The sequence below is a fragment of the Urocampus carinirostris genome, chromosome 8 (genome assembly GCF_059441175.1).
Source record: "Urocampus carinirostris isolate Australia breed hairy pipefish chromosome 8, RoL_Ucar_1.0, whole genome shotgun sequence".
Lineage (NCBI taxonomy): Eukaryota > Metazoa > Chordata > Actinopteri > Syngnathiformes > Syngnathidae > Urocampus > Urocampus carinirostris.
The window spans coordinates 28,413,989-28,437,838 of NC_142356.1; the positions used below are offsets into that span (position 1 = coordinate 28,413,989).

The 23,850-nt window shown below is 39.5% G+C and overlaps 1 protein-coding gene across 1 annotated transcript in view; it reads right to left on the reverse strand.

Annotated features, from left to right (window-relative positions):
- The window catches only part of radil (Ras association and DIL domains), a 53,394-nt gene extending 35,055 nt beyond the window's left edge, over window positions 1–18,339 (reverse strand). The window contains exons 1-7 of the mRNA XM_088342214.1: window positions 17,962–18,339; window positions 9,532–9,624; window positions 9,361–9,468; window positions 6,552–7,044; window positions 4,484–4,579; window positions 2,278–2,393; window positions 2,047–2,217 (exon numbers count right to left, since the gene is read on the reverse strand). Of these exons, the coding sequence (XP_088198340.1) occupies window positions 2,047–2,217; window positions 2,278–2,393; window positions 4,484–4,579; window positions 6,552–7,044; window positions 9,361–9,444 (960 nt within the window). The 5' untranslated portion in view covers window positions 9,445–9,468; window positions 9,532–9,624; window positions 17,962–18,339. The remainder of the gene's footprint in view (window positions 1–2,046; window positions 2,218–2,277; window positions 2,394–4,483; window positions 4,580–6,551; window positions 7,045–9,360; window positions 9,469–9,531; window positions 9,625–17,961) is intronic.
- Between the last annotated feature and the right edge of the window lie 5,511 nt (window positions 18,340–23,850).

Genomic DNA, 23,850 nt, shown 5'->3' on the forward strand with positions numbered 1-23,850 from the left:
ATCCTTAGTTCATAAATCTGATCAAATTATCAAATGTCACACAATGGAATAAAATGTTCTGAAGAATAATCTGTTTTCTGTAGAGCGGGTTTAGCGATTTTATTGAATGTCGTCTCAAAATACTCGGTGTGGCTCCGTACGAAAATAGAAATATTTTGCTTTTTATGGCTCTTTGAGTCAAAAAGGTTCTCGACAAACATGATATTGAAATTAATAGGTTAACTAAACAAAAACCTGATTGACAATGAATTGGACCCGTGAGGGGCAAGTTTTAAGAGTTGCTGGCTGCATTTAGGTAAAATAATTGGTAAAGCAAGAGGAAAAAACAATTGATTGATTGATTTGATTCATTTGTATCTGCCAATAAAGGGAATTGATCCGATATCTTGGCAATGCATAAGAAATATATATAAATCCTATTTTTCTTGTTTATGAATAGATATACATAGTTCCTAGATGACGTCACACCATCCGGGAATTATCTGAACCGGTGCCATTACTAATGGTATGTTATCGGCTCTGGGTAGTGGCGAAGAGTAAACCCGAGATTACGGAGTAAAAATGGTTTTCTCTTATTGGATCAACGGTTGTTCAAATCAAGCTGGAGATTCAGTAAAGTTTTGGTTTTACTAAATACCAGTCATAAGACAAGATATATAGTTACAATTGACATTCTCATAACTGGAGTGTGAGAAGACAAAACTTTTGTCCGAACAATGGAGAAAGGTATGGCCAGCAAGGATAAACAGGAAAGAAGCTCCTTCATAATACGCAAGGATTTGCTCAGAGCACTTTGTGTCAGTTAAGTATCTAAATATATGATGACATACGTTATATATTTAGTGTTTTAGGTAGTGGATCTGCCGTCATATGCGGTGGTAAATAAGGTGTTCTCCAGTTGCCAAGTGGAAGTTACAAATGCTTTTGTGTTTCTTTTACACAGTAGAAGTAGCATTGGCTAAACAAGTAAAATTACAAAAAATGCTGTTAATAATACTGGTAATACCTGTCTTTGTTAAACATAATCACGTCTGTACTGAAATACCGATGTAAACTGTTACATGAAGTTACATAACCTGAATGGCATCAAAGACAAATTGGGTAACCCAAAAGACATAAAACCTCGTCTATTAGTCATTAACATGACACCACAAGTAGGCATCAAGATTTTAGCACCGTATCACAAGTTATGAATTAAGCCAAAATAAATGCTTTTGATTATTTTTCTATTTGCTGGATTTGAACAAACGTCACCAACCTAGCCCTTGGCAAACCGATTGTATGACTCCAGCTATTTCCAGGCTCGAAAACTGCTCATACGTGTAAAAACATCTGGCCAGTACGAGATAATGGTCCACATGAAATTACTGTATCAGAGGCAAATCTGCATAATCTCTGCTGACTGTTTCTTTCCTTAATTCCTAGGGGTTTAACCGAATTAATAACTGAAATTTTCGCGTCAAATCTGTCTGTCTGTTTTTGTGAGAGTATCTTTATAATATGCGTCACCTTGTCTTCTTACGATGCCTTTAAAAGTAATAGACACTGGATGAAATTTGCTGGTTACACCACAGCTCTTTGCCATCAGGTCACGTGGTCTGTGGTAACTATGTATACATGCAGACATCTATATGTAATTGTTATATTTAATTTCATATTTGTTTACTAATTGACCATTTCATCAAATTAGGGTTGAAACAAAGAATAATATAATATCCCCCCGTCTTTCAAAATTATTTTGCATGACATTTGATAAATATCTTCATAAATAAGGTGCATGCATGATATAAAGGAGCAAATAAAAAATAAAAAAAATAAATAAAATAAAAAAAAACATCAAAAAAAAAAAACCATTCATTACAATTGGACGATTACATGATTTGAATGTACGCATAGCAGTATGAAAATTGATTAGGATTTGTAACCTTTTATTAGAAATACTTAGTTACTTAGTTTTTAATATTCACTACTTGGCCTTAGTTTGCCGACCACTGCCTTAGACGAATTTCGGTTCCACTTATCCTGCTTTGCTCTCTCCCATCTCACCTGTTTGTTGTACCCTTGTAGCAACAGGAGGTGCGGCGACTGGTAGAGGGAGTGGCGAACACCGCCCTGCTGGGCGTCCTCTTTCCGCCTCCCGCCGGACGCAGCCTCTCGGCCCCGGTAGGGCCCTGGAAGGGTAGAGTAGTAGCGTTTGGGCTCGTCCCCCACCGCCAACTAAACACATGGAGGTGGAGATGTCAGGATGATTGACAGTTGAGTTTGTCAAGGTCCCACCTGGTTGAGGCTAGTCTCGCTGAGGCTGCGACACAGGGACGAATTGCTGGAGCGGGGCAAGGTCAAAGCCCCTTTGGCTCGGTTCCTCTGCAACTTGCGTGCCTGAGCGTTGATGTCTAAACAAAGAAGACGGGGAAATATATTAAAAAACAGAAGCTGTGACTTTTATTCAATATGGAAGAAATACAGGCTTGAGCTTTATTGCACATCGGGCTATTTGATGCTAATCTTTGGTGAAATATATCGAAGCAGAAAAGACTTCAACAGAAGCTGAAATGTATTTTTCAATTATTTTTTTTGTTTTATGAGTAAAAATAGGTTATATATAATGAGAGAGAGAGAGCGAAAGAGAGAGAGAGAAAGAGAGTGAGAGAGAGAGAGAGAGAAAAAGAATAGAGAAAACAAAGTTGTCCTGAAGGAAAAAAATATACACAAAACACGTCGAAGGTAATAACTCTTTGTTGTATCTGATGATGCACCGTACTTTAAAGGACATTACATAAATACATTGTAAATGTAATGTTGGTTTTGTGTTCATAGTTAACGTGTCAATCAATAATTTTAATCATGGTTGCACTATTGAACAACGTTTGTATTGTCATTTTAACATGTGAAATGCACGACATGATTAACAACTGTTTTTGGTACCATGAATAAAAATGGTATAATCCATGAAAATTAGGCATATGTTTTCTTTTTTGCTCAAGCCATGAGGCCTACATTTGCATTAAAATTTACCTATTTCAAAAGCAACAAAAGCAAACAGTTGTTTTATTGTTAGCATTGTTTTAAGCATTAGCAGTACGAGTTAACAAAAGAATAAGTTGTGTGACTGAAACTTTCCAACACGCAAATGTGGTGAAGCCAACACTGTAAAATAACAGAATTTAAAACTGCAGCAGCTCAAACAGCTTAATAAATGGAAGGCAACCACTGGGACGCGGTTGCTTTATTTTGTGCTTATACGATATTTATTTGTGTATACTTTACTCTATACAAACATTTTCACCCCCCAACATTTTGGGTGTAAGTTACACCAATGTTGTACATTAGTATTTCACTGTAATGAGCAACGATTTATCAGTCGACAAATTTCCTTTAACCATATTTCCTTAGCATCTGTTGCAATGGGAATCAAACCCGGATTGTGGCGGTGGGAGCACTGAATCCTAAACACTGGACTACCAATAGGATTTAAGGGCGACAAAGATAAAAAACATTCGATTTTATTTCATCATTACACTATTTATACTCACAGTGCCATGTTGTACAATGTTGAAATGGAGCTTAATGGGAAATAGTTCATTCAAAACAAAATTCTAGAATGTGGTATCGTGAGTAAAAGATGTTTAATGATAATATCTAATGCTTTTTATAATATCATCCATTTTCCTAGTGGTTTGGTGTTTACACAGTGAATTTGGGATTATTTTTATTATTATTATCATCATCAAAGACATGATTATTAATGTTATCAGTGGGCTGGGCTGTAAGATTATGATCAGACATTAAAATGTTCCGTGGTACAGAAAAGGTTGTTAAGCACTGAAAAAAATGACACGGAAAAAAATTGCTTTGTTTTTATCATTAGAATTTGTGTCACAGTGAAAAACATCGAAACGGCCAATCAAAAAAATTCAATTGGAAAACGACGGACGTGTGTCGATGTATCAGAAAGCAATAGTAGCCTTGTTTCTAGCGCTAGCATTTTGTAATACAATTAAAAACAGGGACACTGCTCATAAAATGACGATACATTAAATGGCGATACAAGAGGCAGTGGTATGTAAAATGGCGATATGAAAAACAGCAATATGTGACAAGGTGAATAAAGGAAAAACACATAGTATCGTTAGCATCGGTTTTGCTTTCTGCATTAGCATTCCAAGCCCTCAGTCCATGGTCATGCTTCCCCTTTTTTGTCATAAATGACACGTCTGACAAGTGAAGCAATATCAAGTGAAAATTCTGCCCTCTTGATTTCTTTTAAACATCTGTTAACCATTTTAAAGCATGCCACTGACACACGCAACACTCAGTCCATCTCTTATTTCCTTTTTATACCACTCATGCATTGACCAATGAGGTAATGGATGAGAAGGCAACAGGAAGAAGACACAAACGTTTGACGTGAAAGGGAAGGGGACGGACAGGTTGGTCTCCATGGCGATGACTGACAGCCGGCCTACCTGAGGCCAGTCCCCACCTTTAGGGCCCGACTGAGCCGCCCGAGCCGAGCGCAGAGGGGAGCTTCTGTGCATGCGACCCATAAGAGCCACCAGGAACTGGGGGACTTTGGGCCCTACAGCGGGGGTGGGAAGGGTACAGTGGCTGAGAAAACACAGACTTCCGCAGCCCCCCCAAAAAATCACAACGGTGCACACGAGCAGGTTTGCATGCACTTCTGTGTGTGATGTGTGTGAAAAAACAGGTAACTGATTATAACAGTAAACTGAAATTAAAAACAATACTTGCTTTTTGGGGTTCTTGAGACTTCCATGCTAAGTATGCATTCCAAATTGTCTCCAAATACACTGTATATGGCGACTTAATCGTTAAAAAAACCCAACTAAAGGCCCGATTAAATCAAACTCGCCTGGGTAAAAGAACCCCGACGATTTGCTAAAATGAGACCTTTTGTGCGAATAAAATATTCCCAGATTTGCATTGACTTTGCAAAGAATCAAACCTGATGTATAGGGCTCCAGACATGGCATGAAGGCTGACTTTTGGTTTTCTTGCAGATAGTACATTATGATATTTTTTGTGGAATGCTCCTAAATGAAAACATTCCTTAAAAGAAATGATGTCCCCACACTGAACTGACTTATTATAATCATGTTTTTGAGATTATGAATTCAAATGTTTGACTTTCTAAATGGTCCAACCGGCTTCATTTAGGACATGGCTTTTTTGAGTCAAGTCTTCCCGTAAGAGGAATGACTGCCAGATTTCACATTCCAAAATCAAATTTGATTCATGCTATTGTTTTTATAGCACTTTGAGAGAATAAGGTATGAAATGTTGGACCCTTGAAAATGACCAAAAAGAAAAATAGAACAATTCTAGAAGAATTTTATATGAAAGCCTACCAAATGTAATCCGGAAACTGCAATCTGTAAGTACATATTTCAAAAGCAGTCTAATAACTATCAAGCCAAAATGGAAACATAAAAATAAAATAACTTCCTGTGTTTTACAGACATGGGTTCCTGACATTTTTTTGTGATTCCGCCTACGGGAATAAAAAACTAAAAGACAAATCTAAAAAGGTAGTATAGGAGCTGGATTATTCTTTAGCTACCCTTATAAATGGCATGGATAACCTGGGCATCGCTGCTTGAGCCCCTATTTGGCGGGCTACTGTCAAAAGACTTTAGTTCATAATTCCACAATCTTAAAGGGACACTGTGTAATATTAGAAAACTAGATGTTGTTGTATTGTGTAATTAAATTGAAAACCAGTGCTACAAAGCAGAAGGAAAAATTCAAACTACAGAGACTCCAAGTGGAGAAACTTGACCAATTTTGTTCTAATTAAGTTTGTCAAGTCTTTTGCTATGAAAAAAAAAGAAAAAAGCAAAGAAAAAGAAAAAAGGAAACAAGAAAAGAAAAAGAGAAAAAAAGAAAGAAACCAAGAATCAAAGAAGAAAATAATAGAAAGAAAGAAAATAATTAAGAAATGAATGGAGGAAAGCGACAAATAAAAGAAAAAAACAAACAGGTACAAAGGGGAAAAAAGAAAAACAAACAAGAGGAAAATAAATTTAAAAGGGAAATGAAAAAAGAAAGAAGATGGAGGAAAAGAAAGGAAAATGAAATCAAAGCAGAAAAAAAGAAAAGGGAGGAAAAAGAAGAGACTGTTACTTGGGGGTACTTTTAGCAGCAAGACAACTTTGACTATGTTAAGGCTCATGTCATGTAAAATAAATTTAAAATTTCTCGACCTTCAAGTTTGTTTTTTAAACTGCACATTTATATCATAGTTTATGTATTTTTGCATATCATTCAAATTAAATACGCTTTTATTTTTAATGAATGAAGGTTTTTAACCACCAGAATGCACAAAATACGACACAATATCCCTTTAAAGTGAAAATGCTAGCACAAAATGTAATCATTAACTCTGGAAGTTTTCAAGAAGACAAAATTGAAAACACAGCATTGTTTCTTTGATGTTTTCTGTTGGTCCATTCCTGACAAATACATAAAAATGTCATGCTGCTAAGCGAAACCTAAATGTTTGTTTATGTTTTGTGTGCGTGGATGCTGACCGGCTGTGATGGTGTCCTTCTCCTTGGCGTTGAGTTCGTCCACCTCAGCCCTCCTGCGTAGCTCGAAGCGCCGCGCGTGTCCTTCCCTCGGCTTCCACAACTCCTGAAGAAGCAGCGGCTTTTCGTTGTCGCCCATCGCCCGAAGGCATTCGGTCCGCCACACGCCGCTCGCTCCCTCCAGACGCCCGATCACATCGCACAGGACGTACGAGTGGGCGGCGTCCTTGTTGAGCGAATAGCGCTCCAGTGCCTCCTTGACCAGCTCCCGTGCACTGGAGCGAGGCGTGGCCAGGACGCTCTTGTAGTTGGCACCGGCGCAGATCTCGTCGCCAAAGATCTTCAGGACGCCCGGCGCTGAGCTCTGAGTGGAGAGCTCGGCCGGGTCATCCTCCGGTCGCTCCGGGGATTCGGTGGTCGAGCGCCGGTCGCTGCGGGTGTTGGTTCCCGCTTCGGCCGGGACGCGATCGCGGTAGCTCAGCGTGCGGTACAGGACCTGGCGGATACGAGGTCAAGTCATGTTTATTTGTATAGCCCTTAATCATGAAGAGTCACAAAGGGCTTCACAGATTATTACACTATATTACACAGACTATTTTTCAGAATATTATTATACATTCCCCTGCTCTGGAGCCGAAGAGAAGAGTAGGTTATTCATAAGCTATAGAGTAGAAGTGCTTAGATTTAAACATTTCCACTGAGGTTGCAGATTGGATCTCAGGGGGAAGAGCATTCCACAGCACCGGTGCCCGGATGGAGAACGCTCTCCAAAGGCTGCACAGGCCACAGACTATTGCAAATTATAGACTATTATTACACCATCCCCTCATCTAAGACCTAGAAACGAGGAAACAATCACAGCTTAAGACAAGTTAAATTCAAGATTTCAGATCCTATGTGTATCGTAGGTAGACCTACGACGTGTGTCTGCTCTGAAAGTCCCGACTGAAACCACATCACCGTTTTGATAGTTCCAAATTGTCAGGAACCTATGGCTCACGAGCCATATTTAGCTCTTTTCATGAGTACCACTAATGTGCTCCTCAACTCGAATCCCTGAAGCGTGCACTGAGTGTTTTAGATGACAGCTTCATGAGCCGTGAGTCGAGGAAATGATGTGCTAGCTTTGAGTGTGGTTCAATATAAAAGAGGCAAAGAAACCGCCCCCAGAGTTGAAAGTACCCTTCAGTACTGCATGGAAATCAGAGAATAATGCACTTCCAATTATTTAGAAACTTGCTATCTATGCACCCATGCTTCATCTGTACCTTGCGAAAGAGTTTTTCAAAAGCAGGTGAAATTCTCTGCAAAAAAGAAACCGCCTGGGTCCAAAAACTTGTTTCAAGCAAAAAGGAATAAGCACTTTTTTACCTCCTTCTTTCATTTGTAACACAGAAAATTCATGATACACTCTTACTCTTTTACTCCCTTTCATACACTCTTCAAATATCCATGTATTTTTTTTTTGCATTCAAAGGGTATTTTACAAAAACATGTTATGCATTTTTGGAAAGTAGTAGTAAATTCACGCACATAAACTCCACAATGTGGCTCACACAATCAATATGTAGCACTGATCATTCATTATCTGCACCGCTTATCCTCAGTAGGGTAGTAAGGGTGCTGGAGCCCACCCCAGCTATTTTCGGGCAGTGGGCAGGAGACACCCTGAACTGGTTGCCAGCCAGTCGCCGGGCAAACAGAGACATAAAACTCACTCGCATCATACACACCTAGGAACAATTTGTACCGGCCAATTAACCTGACATGCCTGTTTTGTGATGTGGGAGCAAACCGGAGTGCCCGGAGGAAACTCATGCAAGCATGGGGAAAACATGCAAACTCCGCACAGGGGATTTAATCTCATGACCTCATCTCAACCTCTCTCGTGCCGCCTAGCACCGATCAAGAGGTTTTTTTCTTTTTTACTTTTAATTAAAACAAAGTTGCTCTCTTGCTGCTTTCACAACTTATTTGAGATGTTACTGTCTATGATCCAGGATCTTTTTCTGTCAGTCAGCTGGTATAAAATGACAGGTATGTTATATTTTATTTATTTTTTTGCCTAAACAATGCACGCACAGCTAGGCAGAGCTGTTTACAAAAAACAGAAAGGGGTCTATAAGGCATACCCAAACCCCCCAAATTGGCCAGGAATTTAAACGTGCACTTTATAATCCTGTGAGCATTATATGCGGACATAAATAATAAAAGTTCGTACCGCATTTTGGCAATTATTAATGAGCCGATAAATTTTCTCTCTGAACACAATTGCGTAACAATAGTGTCGACAGGGATCGAACCCTTACCAAATCTTAACCACCAGGCCAATATGGACATGAATGGTTGTACAAATACAAATAAAACAATGTAAACCAGCTTGGAGGTAGGGCGCCCGCCCCAAGACTGGGAGGTCACCGGTTCGAGTCTCGTCCCAGTCATACCTAAGACTTACAACGTTGGTACCAGGTTAACGCTAGGCATTAGCGTTTGGAGTCGGGGTTTGCCCATCATAATGACTCCCCTGCGTGACGAGGGGGCTGGGAATCCCCTCCTATGTATCAATCTCCAGGAAAAAGTCAAGAATGAAAGTGTGGTCTCGGCTCTCACCACCTCCCTCTAGGGGGATATGACTTTGGTATATAGAAAATAAAATAAAAAAAACTCCTCCAGGCCATGAAAAATGACAATTAAAATAGTATCAGGTCGAAATTTGATAAGCAGTTGTGAAAATAAGAATTGAATTTTGACAACTTGTTAAGTGCTGCCTTAATTCACAATGGGTGCGCATGTGTGTGCAGTGTGCACGTACCTGCGTAAAAGTCTTGCTCTGACGTTTTAGTCGGCTCTTGGAGGGCAGGGACAAGCTTGCCCCGGAGGAAGAACCGTAAAACATTTTCACGCTGTCGGTTCTTTTACACTGTTGGGAGACATGTATTCATTAGTGAGCACACAGAATGTGTTCATGTGCTTGAGTATGTACCTTGTAATAAGTTCAGTAGTCAGTAATGAATGTCAGGATGCTCTTTTAATGACATTTCATTCCCCAAGCCAATTTTTCTCTTTGGCTGTTGAGCTGAAACACATTGAATTAATTCATTAAACTACAGGGAAAAGGATGGCAGTTTTTTATGCACTAACATTCATCAACAATTTGTTTACAAAGCCCCAGACATGGCAAATTTGAGCCAATAAACAAACAAATAGGGAAGTTCTAAATTGTTGCCGAAACACAAGTTGTAGTGCAAAATTATTATTTCATGTACCCGTCGTTTCCAATTAATAGTCGAAAACCAGCTCAGTGGATGCATAGTTTAGCTACATATATCATGGGCATTTGTCATGTCTGGGGCTCGGCACATTTGTAAACACCATCTTGTGGGTCACCATGGCAAAATGGAGGCCATGCGTATGTGTGTGTGCGTGGTTGGGAGGGGTTTGCCGTCCCCAGGTTTGAGTTAACTGCGGCCAAGTAGCCAGATTAGCGTGGATTAGCAGGCATTTAAAATAGTCACGTTATCCCGGGCAGCAGGAGCGCTTGCAGAGTCAGCGCCAACAACCCCCACCCCCTTTTTCAAGAATGCCCAGACGCATTCAGGGACTCCCCACTGATAATTATAGTAGGCAAAAGAATGCTGGATGCTCAGCATTTATATGATAAAAGTGTTTTGATGCGCAAAGGAATCCTTAAGATTTCCTTTTTTGAAAATCAGCAGCAGTTAAGTCGATGCTGACACCCAATGAATTTCTGTGTGAAAAATTCCAAAAGTTGAAAATATTTAGTTTGTAATTATCAAAACTAGATGCATGTGTTTACTAAATATACCCATTATATTAGTTGCAAGCTCTCAGTCTTCATAGGATTTCAAAATATGACACTTTCTGGACATGGTAGAGGTTAATTGAATGCTTGTAACTCAGCTTTCACAAAGATCTGCACTGTTTTAGGATGCATTGACCATTTCGATGCTTAAGAGACGTTTCATGCTATAAAGAAGGGGTACGCAAGCGTATTGAGTCGCAGACCACATTTGGTTAAAAAAATTGGCAAAAGGGCTGGAGGGGGAGGAGGCATTATTGATTTTATTTTTCGTATCGACATATAATAATAATAATAATAATAATTTCCTTGTATTGTCATTCTGTGTAACAATGTACACAGAACGAAATGTCGATTGCACCTGACCCGTTGTAGCGAGCCGATGCAGCCGCAGCCAACAGAGGGCGCCGCCGACCACTTTTTAAGTCTTAGGAATGACTCGGCCGGGGCGCGAACCACCGACCTGCCAGTCTCAAAGCGGGCGCCTTACCATCTAGGCTACTGAGCTGGTCATATGCAGTCTCGAATCCAATACCTCAGCACTACATGAGGGAAAAAACTGTAGGCCTGTATGATTTTTCTTATATTATCTCCATTTTTGGGTTTTTTTCCCCCCCACCTTTTTCTGTACGGGCAATCAAAACATGACAAAAAAACTGAAGATAAGACGTCTGACAATAACAGCAACAGTATTCTTTTATGAATAAACAAACATGCTACATGTTTTATTCCTTTTTTTGTCTCAAAATAAACCATGTAATCAACTTGGTTTTGAATTATTGCAATGGTGTTACCATCATTATTTCCCTTTTTAAAGAAAAAAAAACTTAAAATATGTATTGAAAAACTTTAAATATAATACAGCTAGCTTAAAAGGATTTATTTTCATTAAATTCGATATATATCTTTATAAATAAAATGGATGCATGAGAAAAACTTAGCCAGTGTGAATGTTGAGTATCGTGGGGACAAGAGTGGCACCAAATCAAGCACATTTGCATTAGTAGTACTTTTTTTTAAACCATTCAATACATGTTATCACATAAATCATCATATCATATCATATCAAGGAAAATACTGGCTTTCTTTAACGTGAATCAATTTTTTTGTTTTATCTCTCCTTTTCGCAATGATACCTATAATTGAATAACTTCACCCTAAATGGCTTTCAACACACAACTGAATCCTTCATTTTCAATAATCGCACAGATAAGGTCATTGATGAGTAATTACAAAACAATCACAATACATAACTCATTTAGAAATCCCTCCTCAGCATTTACCCACGTAAGGCTTTTGGTGCACAATTATAATACAGTATTCTCAACTTTCCACCAGTAAAATCTTTAAAGGTCCAACACAAGCCCAAATCAATTTTTCTTACATCGTTTTATGGTAAAAAACATGGTTACTTTGATGATGTAAAATTGTTTAAATATAAGATAATTTAGCACAATTTTTCAAGTTATTGTAAAATCTTCAATCTCACGTTTATTGAAGGTAATCAATTGCTGATAAAGTTTGCAGTTATTTAAGTAAAAAAACTAGTAGTCGTAAAAATGGTAGTATTTGTTTCAGAACGGGTAACTGTATCAGTCAAAAGGGAATTTCTCTGCATTTTCAGTTGAGCAGTTTCATATTATTTTAGAAAATATTATTAGTTATACAGTAGTTACTGACTACTTCTTCCGAAAAGTAACGGAGTTAGTTACAATTATTCTATAGTATAATTAACTAGTTACCAGGGGAAGTAATTATTTCCGATACTTTAAAAAGTTGTATGTCAAAGAATTTGAAACTGTCTGGGCAAATATGAAACACTGCGTTGTCGTCTTTGCCAGAGTTTACTCAAAGAGATGGGAAGTTTATAGAAAACTGTTTTTTGTTTTTTTTTGGCTCGGCTCACGAAAAAGAGCTGGCTCTTTTGGGTCCCATACGGCTCTTTAGGTTGTTTTTGTAGCTTTAATCCCTTCATTACCAATAACTATTTAACATTATGCACAGGATGACTTAAAAAGGAGGAAAATACAGAAAAAAAGGACAAAAGAGATATAAAAGAAGAAAAACGGAAAAATTCACATTTTTATATGAATACATTAACACAGAAAAACACAAGAAATATAATTAAGGTACTTATAAATCTACAAAAAGAGAAAAGATACAAAAACAATTTTGAAATTTTGATGCAAAACAAATTTAAAGTCAACAACAAATGCATTTTGACCAATCACAAGAGAAAAAAGGCGTCTCAGATGGAACCGGCTATTGATTGGTGGGGAGCTGAGAATTGTCCTCCGGCTGAAAATTGTCCCACCTAGAGGGAGGGTGTACACGTCACTTGCGCTATGTCACTAAAACCATAAAACCACTTCGTATCTCACTTTTATCTCACTTTTTAGGAATGATTTCTGATTTCTTATCATCAAACGAGACGTATCACATGAATAAACTGTATTCTACTAGAATTAACAGATCCTGTGCTTCTCCCTCTAGGGGGTACAATCGTCGACGGGGGGACAATTCTCAGCACAACACCGGCTCCCTTCGTTCACTTTCGTGAACCAACTCATAGAAAGCTTTCATTCACGAACCACGCAAGTCGGGTGCTCAAATTATTATTGAATCAGCCCTCATTAGCCTTTTCTTTCAGCGCATTAGTAAATACTATACAGACGCTCCCCTACTTACGAACATTCGAGTTACGAACAACGGTACATCGAACATTTTTTTGAGGATGTCGAAAAATATCCGGACATTGCTGTAAGTTAGATTTTGTATTGTGCACATTTTTCCGAGTACAGGACAGTACTGTAGTGCTTCTTTCTGCTGCTACCGGCGTATGGCGCTGCGAGAGCTCACCCAGCATCCACCCCGAAGAGGGAAATCCGACTTCCTCTTCCTAGTTCGTGTGTAAACGTACTGTACTGTATCTGAAGCGTGCTAAGAACTTTAACATTTTTATTGTTCAGTATCCATTCAATAGTTGGTGTAAAGTGTAAAAAAAGGTTGATACGTTTCATTTGAAATGAAAGGGGAATAAGAAAGCTTGATGCGGTTAAGAAAATGGTTGGATGTTTTTTTACGGCCACTTTCTACCACGGAGGAGGAAGGAATCTAACTCTTGAAGCCCATCTATCTTTATAGAGCATATGATTTTATTAAATGATTATTTTTCATGACAAAACAATACAGGTTACTTAAACAAGCCTTTAACAAACTTATATAAACCTTAAACATACATTCCACACAAAATATACTGATATACTAGCGCTGTTATTTATAACACTGTGTATTCTAGATATTGTGTGACTCTTCAAATATCTTAGCACTTATTCAACAAGATTTAACACGAGATTTTGTGGGTGTTCGTAGGACCTGCTCCAAAAAATATCTCGTCAAGTTTGAGACAAATGTTTTAAAACATCTTTGGCAAAAAAATAATTTGTAGATGCTGGTAGAGCTTTTAGAAGCTCAAGGCATTGTTTCAGCATATGTTCAGCGCTTTACACACAAGTGCAGTCACATGACTTGACTTTTCGCATTCACACAGAACATATTCATGGTTGAGTTTTGTTTATTCATTGATGCTTTCAGCACAATTGTAAATAGTTAACTATTTAATCAAGCTTGTGCAAAGAGCAATGCTTTACTGTTAAAAAATAACCACATAGATTCAGACACATTAATCTAGAGCAGGGGTCTCCAACATGGTGCCCGTGGGCACCAGGTAGCCCCTGAAAAAACCTAAGTAGCCTGCGGGCAGGTTTCGAAAATAGCTCACCAGAGATAGGTCTGTATTATTTTCTAGGAAACTTGATTTCTAAACGGCATGATGTTGTAGTGGTTGACTGAGCCTGCTTGATCTAAACTTATAATAATTACAACCAGGTAATAAGATAGCAAAACATGGTAATAACGTGACAAGTTGTCACGCCTTAGCAGATTTTAATCACTGTTTTTACACAACTCATCAGCCACACCACAAAATGTAGGGAGTTAAGATACCACGTTTTTTAAAGAATGCTACGAATATCAATACTCCAATCTCAAGTCGTCATCAATACTGGTACTACATACTTATACCACTATCCCGTAGTGTTTCCTTACATCAGCAAAAATGATTTAGATTTTGAAAAAAAGAATTTTAAAGGAACAGTGTGTATTGTTTGCCCTCTAGATGTTGAAGTATTGTGCAGTGACGAGTGCTACAAAGCTCCTTCTATGTGAGGCTCATGCTAAGTAAAATAAACCTAAATTTCTCAACCTATGAATATCTAAAGAAAAATGTGCATATATACGATAGTATTATTATTCATTTAAATGTGTTCGTATATTTATACTTTTATTTAAATCAATTGTATTTTTTAAACAAATTAAGTTTTATTCAAATGAATAAAGTTTTGACATGATTTGCCCATTGCCCTCACGTGTGCCTGCTCGTTTGGCTCCTGCTGCTGCTCGTTTCCTGATTAGTTCTCATCCTATTTAAACTCAGTACTCTCATTCACTCCTGGTCAGTCCGTCAGCAAACCTCTGCACTTGCAAGGCAAGCATTTTTTGTCCCTGGCTCCCGTTCTGTTCTTGACCTGTCCTGTATCCTGTACCTTGATTCTGTTTCCTGTATCAATCCCGGAGCCAAGCTCCGTTCTCCTGTCCCGACTACCCGTATCCCGATTCTGTTTCCTCTATCAATCCCCAAACCAAGCTCTTTTCTCCTGTCCCAGCTACCAGTATCCTGATTCAGTTTCCTGTTTCGATCCCTGAACCAAGCTCCATTCTCCTCTCCCAGCTACCCGTATCCTGATTCTGTTTCCTGTATCGATCCCTGATCCAAGTTCCGTTCTCCAGTCCCAGCTACCCGTATCCTGATTCTGTTTCCTGTTTCGATCCCCGATTCAAGCTCCATTCTCCTGTCCCAGCTACCTGTATCCTGATTCTGTTTCCTGTACCAATTTCTTAATAAAGCATTGTGTGCAACGTTACGCATTTGGGTCAACTGCTGCTACCGGTCATTGTAAGTTTTTACAACTAGGAGGTGCTAAATAAAACACATGGTCCATTTAATTATTCTGTATCATATTTTCCTTCATATTATCATGTGCATTAAATGTATTATTCATCTAATTTCAGGATTGGGATTGTTAAATGGCTACCATTGCAGGGATAGTATCACCCTGATACCAAAACTACTAGTAAAGGTATCTCTGATTAAAAGTCTTGGTTAGGGGTTTGTTACCCCAAATGAAACAGGTAGTACCTGTTTTTATGGATACCAGAAGTCAAAGAAGCCGGTTGATCTCACTCCAATACAGCACCTATATCCTCTGTTTACTGTCGTTGTCGGTGTGAAGCGTCCATCTTCTGTTCAGAGATGAATGTGATGATACTGTACTGTCCTTTTAAATATTGTATATAATATTTTCCTTGATATTGCATCAAATGATGTATTAAATGTATTATTTATCTACTGGTTATTTCAGGTTAGTGATTGTTAAATGGCTACTATCGCAGGGCGATTGGTAATATTATCCCTGATTAAATGTCATCATGACTGATCAATTTCACCTGTGCCCGCTCGTTTGGCGCCAGCTTCTGCTGGCTTCCTGATTGGTTCCCCATCCTACTTAAGCTCAATCCTTTCACTCGCCTGTTGTCAGTCCTTCAGCGAACCTCTGTTTTCACAAGGCAAGCATCTTTTGACTCTGACTCCCGTCTGTCCTGCTTTTTCATCCGTTTTCCACCCTACCGTTCCTGATTTCTCCGTTTGTCTCCGGCTACAACCCGTTTTCCGACCCCGACCACGTTTTGATCTCCCGTCCCGGCTAACAAACTGTTTTTTCCATCTAACACACTACGATATCCCGCTCCAGAAGATCTACTTCCGCATTCGGAACTCGTTCCGATTCTGTGAGCTGTGGAACTCGTTCAGATTTTGTGAGCTGCCTGCTTCCCGCGTCCAGCGAGCACCGGATCGCATGCGCTGACTTTCCTCTATATCTCAATAAACTTGTGATTAATGTTACGCATCTGGGTCCTGCTTCTGTTCTGGTCGTGACATTAAATGTCTTCAATGCTTTTACGGCTTCTACCCGAAGGCAATAATCACCCTCAATGCTTCAAAATGCTTAGACGGGAATGTGCAATAATAACAAGGGATGATTCCGTTCTTTGTTTTGATTCTTTTTTTTATACTATTACCGTAAACATGTTATTTTAAGGGCAGCACGGCGGCACAGTGCTTAGCGCGTGTGCGGCACAGTTCCAAGGTCATGAGATCGAACCTCCTGTGTGGAGTTTGGATGTTCTCCCCGTGCTTGCCTGGGTTTCCTCCGGGCACTCCGGTTTCCTCCCACATTCCAAAAACATGCATGTCGGGTTAATTGGCCGATCAGAGGATGAAGTGCTGTGTCCGAGTCAAATCAGAAGGGTTCCCCAACTGCCGGTATCCATAGAAACCAGTATTCGATGTATAGTGTGGGTTAGCAAACCCCTACCCAAAAAAACAGGATGAGCGCCAACTATCTGTACTTGCCCAAGACAATCCAATACCATTTAAATAAAAAACCTTTGTGAATGATGTCTTTTGCCAAAGTCACATGCGATGTTTAATTTTGCGCGTGCATTTAAGAAAACAAAGGATTTTTGGATCTTGAGTAAAATGTGAATACGTAAGTCTGAGGATCTGGAAATAAGTGTGTTAATATGTTTAAAACAATTCTCTCCCTAAAAAGGTGATGGGTAACATGACAGTAATGTGTAGCTTACATTTTCAGTTACAGGAAGTACAATTTACCAATGGGAATTGCTACTCCAATTTTTGCATTGCCATAAGTACATGCCCATAATTGATACTGTAGGTAATCCTTGCGCTAATACACATTTTATAGTGCCATGTTTAGGCATTCCATGTAGCTGTCGTCTTGGGCGCGACCCATGGGAAGCGAGGACGCTTTATAGGACAATGCCATACAGACTTATGCCAGCTGCAGTCAAACACGAGGTAAGTGAAGTCACTGGAGAGCAATGTCGGCATAATTTTTAAGCAGACTTGTTGAGAAACATAGCTACAATTTCAAGCATTTGCAAGCTCTTACCCAAAGTTCAAGCCCTTTTTAATCCGTAAAAACACATAAAATTCAAGTATTTTAAGCACCTGTATGAACCCTGTGTAAGGATACACAATTTTTAAAATTGAATAGATATTTTTTCAAAATAGGATTGTGACTAAATGTCTCTAGTTTCATCATTTTCTAAAACACAGTGCTGCAGTACGAATGCTAGGCTCGTTCACGCATTCGCACTGCAAGGTAAGGTATTTTAGGCTACTTGTGATATTTTACTCTCTTGCAAATGCTCATTTCTCATATGTCGCACGATTTTAAATGCTTTTCCTCCCACTATGTTGACCAGATGGTCGCTAGTGGCAACCAATGGAGCGACTCACCGCGGCGGACACAGCTCCGAAATTAATCCGCCAACAAGGCGTCTTGCTGGCCGGGGGCGGCGACGACGCACTGCTGCGGGTCTCCCGTCCAGCAGGTGTGTCGAAATAAGTACAAGCAGCCTCAACATTAAAATACACTTGTTACGCACCTTGCAAATGGGAAATTTTAACGGCAGGTAAATAAAATAGATCCAAAAAGTTGCCGTGGGGGTTCTCCACCGGTGGGTCTCTGCAGTGCGCGCTTCCATGATGCTGGAGGGTCTTCCGAGGCTCTCATTTTGCCCCCTATGTTTTCCTCAAAATGATGAAAGGAGGTTTAACAAAAGCGCCGTTCTCCCTGCAAAATGACCCCATTAACTGCGACACCGACCGGTCGTGGTGGCCCACCGGCTTGGTGCGTACATCTCCGCCGCTTGGCCGGCAATGCCCACTGACTGGCTCCTGGCAACCGCATTCCACCGTCCGCGGCGCTTTGAGACCCGAGTTGTGACGGAAATAGCCGAACCCCTACCACCTTGAAGAACCCCGGACAGACAGAGCGAATGCACAGAAAGAGAGCAGCCTCTAGTGGTCAAAAACGGTAACGCAGGATACCTTAAAAGTGGCTAAAGTCGTTTGAGGCATGGGCGTAACCAACCCGAGTGGTTAAGCGCCTCAAAATTCAACCCAAACACCCCCCCCCCCAAATTAAAAAAAAAAAAAAAAACAGTTTTCCTTACCAAAAGACAGGATTAAATATTATTAAAACGCCATATCGGTGTATTGTTTGTTATTGCAATATCCGTTGCAGCCTGGTCATCCTTGAAGGGGGATTACCTCATATGCAGTCCCTCAAGGTTTCTTCATTTACATCCTTAGGAGTTTTTTGGGTTCTTCCTTGTCCTCATGTAGGTTTTAGATCAGGGGATGGTGTAATAATAGTCTGTAGTTTGCAATACTTTGTGGTCTGTGCAGCCCTTTGAGACTCCTTCTGATTAAGGGCTAAACAAACAAACATGACTGGACTTGTATATTTTATTGTTTAAAAAGTAAAACAAAACAAAAATGGGAACAACTCCTCTGCCTTGAAATAGTTCAGTCCATTTGATCACTAGCACCGCACAATGTTTACGCTGTAGTATGCTCATCTCAGAAGAGCAGGACGACACTTAACACCGACAACAACGGCGACCAGATGATGAAGGTGCTGTATGTGAGTCAGATCAGGAGGCTTCTCCTACTACTGACATCTGTGGGAGCCAGTACTGTGTGTTCCATGTGTGGGAGAAAACCATTACCCCCCCAAAAAGCAGCCTGGAAAGAGATGGTCACCACCAGTCTGTATTTGCCCAAGACACACCAAAGGAAGTGGTTCCCTGATGACCCATAGGTTAAAGCATTCAGGAATTACGTTTTCAGAAATCATAATTCATGTTATTATTGCCTAAACTGTTGAAAAGAGTAATTCTTTAAATCATGTAATGAAAATACAAAGCCATTTATTTTTAGATTGGTCAAAGTGCTATACATATCAAAATAAAAGGACATTGTGTATTATTGAAAAAATAATTAATTGAAAAATCATATCTTCATTTTATCAATAATCAAAGATACATGAACTAGCATGCAAACAGCCATTTTAAAGAAAAAATACTGGTAACTCAAGAAATTTGTATTTATTTGACACAACACGAGGCTCACCCTCCAGGGAGCTGAAGTGATTGGCCGTCATCTTGCTGCTACGGGTAACCACAAAACCCAAACACTTGTGAAAGGCTGAGTGAAAAAAAAAAAAAAGAGAATAAAAACAGAACGGTTTGGTTGAATTTACGTCTCTCTAGTTTGTATCTCTCCTTGTGCTTTGTAGCATTCGATTTTGGATCCAGTAATCAGCGCAGTGACATCGAGTGGTCACAGTGTCACTTAAAAATGCGAAAGAAATTTACACTTAGGATGAATATTTACCCATCCATCCATTATCTGCACCGCTTATCATGAGTAGGGTTGCGGGGGTGCTGGAGCCCATCCCAGCAGTCTTCGGGCAGTGGACAGGGGACACCCTGAACTGGTTGCCAGCCAGTCACAGGGCACACAGTGACAGACAACTCACTCGCTCGTTCACACAAAGGGACAATTTGGACCGGCCAATTGACCTGAAATGCATGTTTTCGAAATGTGGGGGGAAACCAGAGTGCCCGGGGGAAACTCACGCAAGCATGGGGAGAACATGCAAACTCCACACAGGAGGTTCGATCTCATGACCTCAGAACTGTGCCGCACACGCCGCCGTGCTGCCCCTGTATATGTACCATGAATTGTTATTTGGGATTTCATAGATGGAGCACGGTGGAGCGGTTGTTAGCGCGAGTGCGGCACAGTTCTTAAGTCATGGGTTAGAATCCAGCTACCAACCTTCCTATGTGGAGTTTGCATGTCATAGATATTTTTTTTTATCTATTGCTCGATTTTTTTGCATCAAATCTTCCAATAGCCTATCCATTTTAAGTCTTAAGAATTGGAAAATGTTTTAAAGGGTCGGTGTATGATATTTAGCACCTCATAGTGGTGAAATAAACCATATTAATCAAATGGATATTTAGTCATATTTAATATTTAGAGCAGGTGTCTCAAGTATGTGGCCTGCGGGCCATTTGTGGCCCTCAAGACGATAGATTGTGGCCCCACGCCATAATATAAAAGCTTAACATTAATTAGTGCAGCCCACGCGAGGTTAATATGAATGCTACATTTGTGCTAATTAGTTAGGCAGCGCTAACACAAACTAATGTTTGAGATCGGTGTCAGTTCACCCTGCAATATGATTAGCTTGCTACTTCCTGGTTTAACTCACGGCTTTGCGTACACATCAGACTATAAATTTTTAAATTTTAGCTGATTCAATTAATCATTGTTTGCAAGCAGAAAATTGTATTCAAGTTGAAATGTGGAAGGAGGGGCTGGTGGGGTGGGGTGTAAAAATAGGATAGTCAATGCTGTTGAACTGAAGCTTAAATGACATTGGATGTACGTTACATGTAACTTTTGATGAGTTTCTGCCTTTGGATACCCAATGCAGCCCCAACCTCATTCAGACCCTAGGTTTGGCAGCCCCCAAGTAAATTGTGCTTGAGACCCCTGATTTAGATCCTACTAGTGGGACAAAAAACGTTCATTCAGTAAATCTCATCTCATCTCATCTCATTAGCCGTACCGCTTATCCTCATTAGGGTCGCGGGGGGGCTGGAGCCCATCCCAGCCATCTTCGGGCAGTGGGCAGGGGACACCCTGAACTGGTTGCCAGCCAATCGCAGGGCACACGGGGACAGACAACTCATTCGCTCATTCACACCTAGGGACAATCTGGACCGGCCAATTCACCTGAAATGCATGTTTTTGGAATGTGGGAGGAAACCGGAGTGCCCGGAGGAAACCCACGCAAGCACGGGGAGAACATACAAACTCCGCACAGAAAGTCTGGAGCTGGATTTGAACCCACGACAGGTTCCCATGACATGAACTGTGCCGCACAAGTGCTAACCACTGCGCCGCCGTGCTGCCCCATTCAGTAAATATTACTACTAAATATTGGGCAAGAATACATGAATGTTAATTTTTTAAATCATATGTCGAGGCATTTGTCTTTCTTTTACATAATGGAATCCATACTTAGAGGTCGCCGCCATGCTTGTCTGGTGTCTTGCTAACAAAATCAGTACCACAAAGCATAGCGTAACAGCATTATACTACAGTGCCATCTCTTGGTCAAATATTATACACCAGGGCTTTAAAAATATCGATTCTAATAATAAGACAGATGTATGGAATAATACATGGAAGAAAATTAGAAGTAAAATAGTGTTTTGGTCACTTTGACTCCCCATAATTTGATATCTTCTTTGTGCATTTTAGGACTCCTTTTTGGTTGCGTCAAATCATGCAGCGACATCTAGTGGTCAAATAATACGCACTAAAAATTTTTTTTTTAAATAAATATTATTTGTTTTGGGTTAATTTAAAGATAAAACAAAACATGTCGTTTTTATGTTGAGATGATTTTTACCCTGGATGACAACTTACATGATCCATTAAAAATATAGACAATTCATGTATGAACAAATGGGTTATTCATTATTACATTTTAAAATAGACTTAGCTCAAGAAAATATGAATTTATTCTTTACAATTTCTTCTAAAATTATACTGGATTACAAAATACATCAGAAATCCTAATTCCCAAATATACATTTTCCTATGTAGCAATGTAATAAAACATGTCACAATAATAAGAAGAGTAATTATTAATATAAATTTATAAATGTTTATAAGATCCTAAAATATACCCAATTAAAATATACACACAATTTTCATACCTTGTCCATGTTGTCATTCCCTTTTGCGTGCAGTGAAATGAGAGGCATTAAAGAAATTGCACAAGCCTGCACTAAAGCTTTTAACACTTTATGTTCGGCCTTAAATTATGTTGCCTGTTGATGTCGTGCTACATCCCATTCTGGCCCACTCCCATATAATGGAAACTTGCTGAGTGGCCAATCCTCGGAGCGCTCTTTGAATAAAACGTACTTTTAATGAGACAAGCGTGTTGAGTCGTGGTGTAAAAGTGAGTGAAACCACTCTTTTTCTTTATTCTTTTTTATTACAAGAGAGATATAAAAGATAAAAGCATCCCGTCGGGCTGTCACAGCACAGAAGCAACACATTGACCCAAGAAATTTGCAATTTGCTTCACTAAAACACATAGTTGAAGAAAAAAGAAGCAAATCCTGATGAGCTCACACACAAATTGAGTACTTTTCTAATCATGGCAGAAGTCAACTCTAAGAAATTGAACTTTTAAATCATATCACAAGGCAAACATAATAAAAATATAGAAGTCATAGACAATCAGTGTTGTTGAGATGGTTTGCATTGAAGTATTTCCCCCAAATCAGCACATTTGACTTAGTCAGTCTGTAAATGACCAAACTTCAAAACCTAAACCAAACCCTTAAGATTTGACCTAAATATGTTCTGCTGAAGCCTAACCTTTGCCCCCAATTCCAGTCCGGAACCCCAACCCTAATCCCTTATCGCTAAACCCTTCCTTTTGCAGTGATGAAGCTTCAAGACGTGCGGTACTTTGGAATGTAGTATTAGAGGAACTTATGCATTCAAATGAGCTAGTGGATCAGTTATCAGAGATCTATTACGGCAGATCAAAAATCCCTATCATTCAGGCCTTAACATATGAGTGTACATAAAATCCTGTATTCTCATGTAAACATAGACCAAAGGCTTTGGATTCATGGGGTGGCGCTTATAACACACACACACACACACACACACACACACACACACACACACACACACACACACACACACACACACACACACACACACACACACACACACACACACACACACACACACACACACACACACACCTGAGATGCAGTCATAGATTTTTCAACAACACATACTGTACATGGTACTGTATGCAGTTTCGCTTTGCTTTCACATTGACAGATTGACAAATGTATTTAGAACACCTTAAGAAAAATATGTCACATAGCGATGCACCGATTGGCCTGCTTATAAGCAACCAAACCTCTGAACAAGGGATTTGGTTGCCATTGAAGGCAGATGACCTGAAAATGCAGAGCATGTCCTAATTCTGACTATTTTCAAGGGACCCTGGCTTTAAACAGAATTGTCTCCTTCAAATGCAGCCTCAGAAAAGCATGTGAAAAAGGGGTATTAAAAGACTCAGACTCTAATGTGGGGCCAAGCTGGGGTCTTGGTGGGAGTGGGCTGAATCGGGTATTTTACAAGAAAAGCTTTGATAAAAACATTCCTCTGTTTACAAAATTATCGTATTTAAACAAGAATTTGTATTTTATCTTATATCATATTGCACTTCAGGATGGCACTTTTTCATTTTATTGTCCATTATACAAGTTTCAATGACAAATTATTACTATGAAAATCAATCAATAAGTATTAAATCAATCCATAATTCACATGGGCAGCACTTACATTAAACTTTTATATTAAGGCCCCTA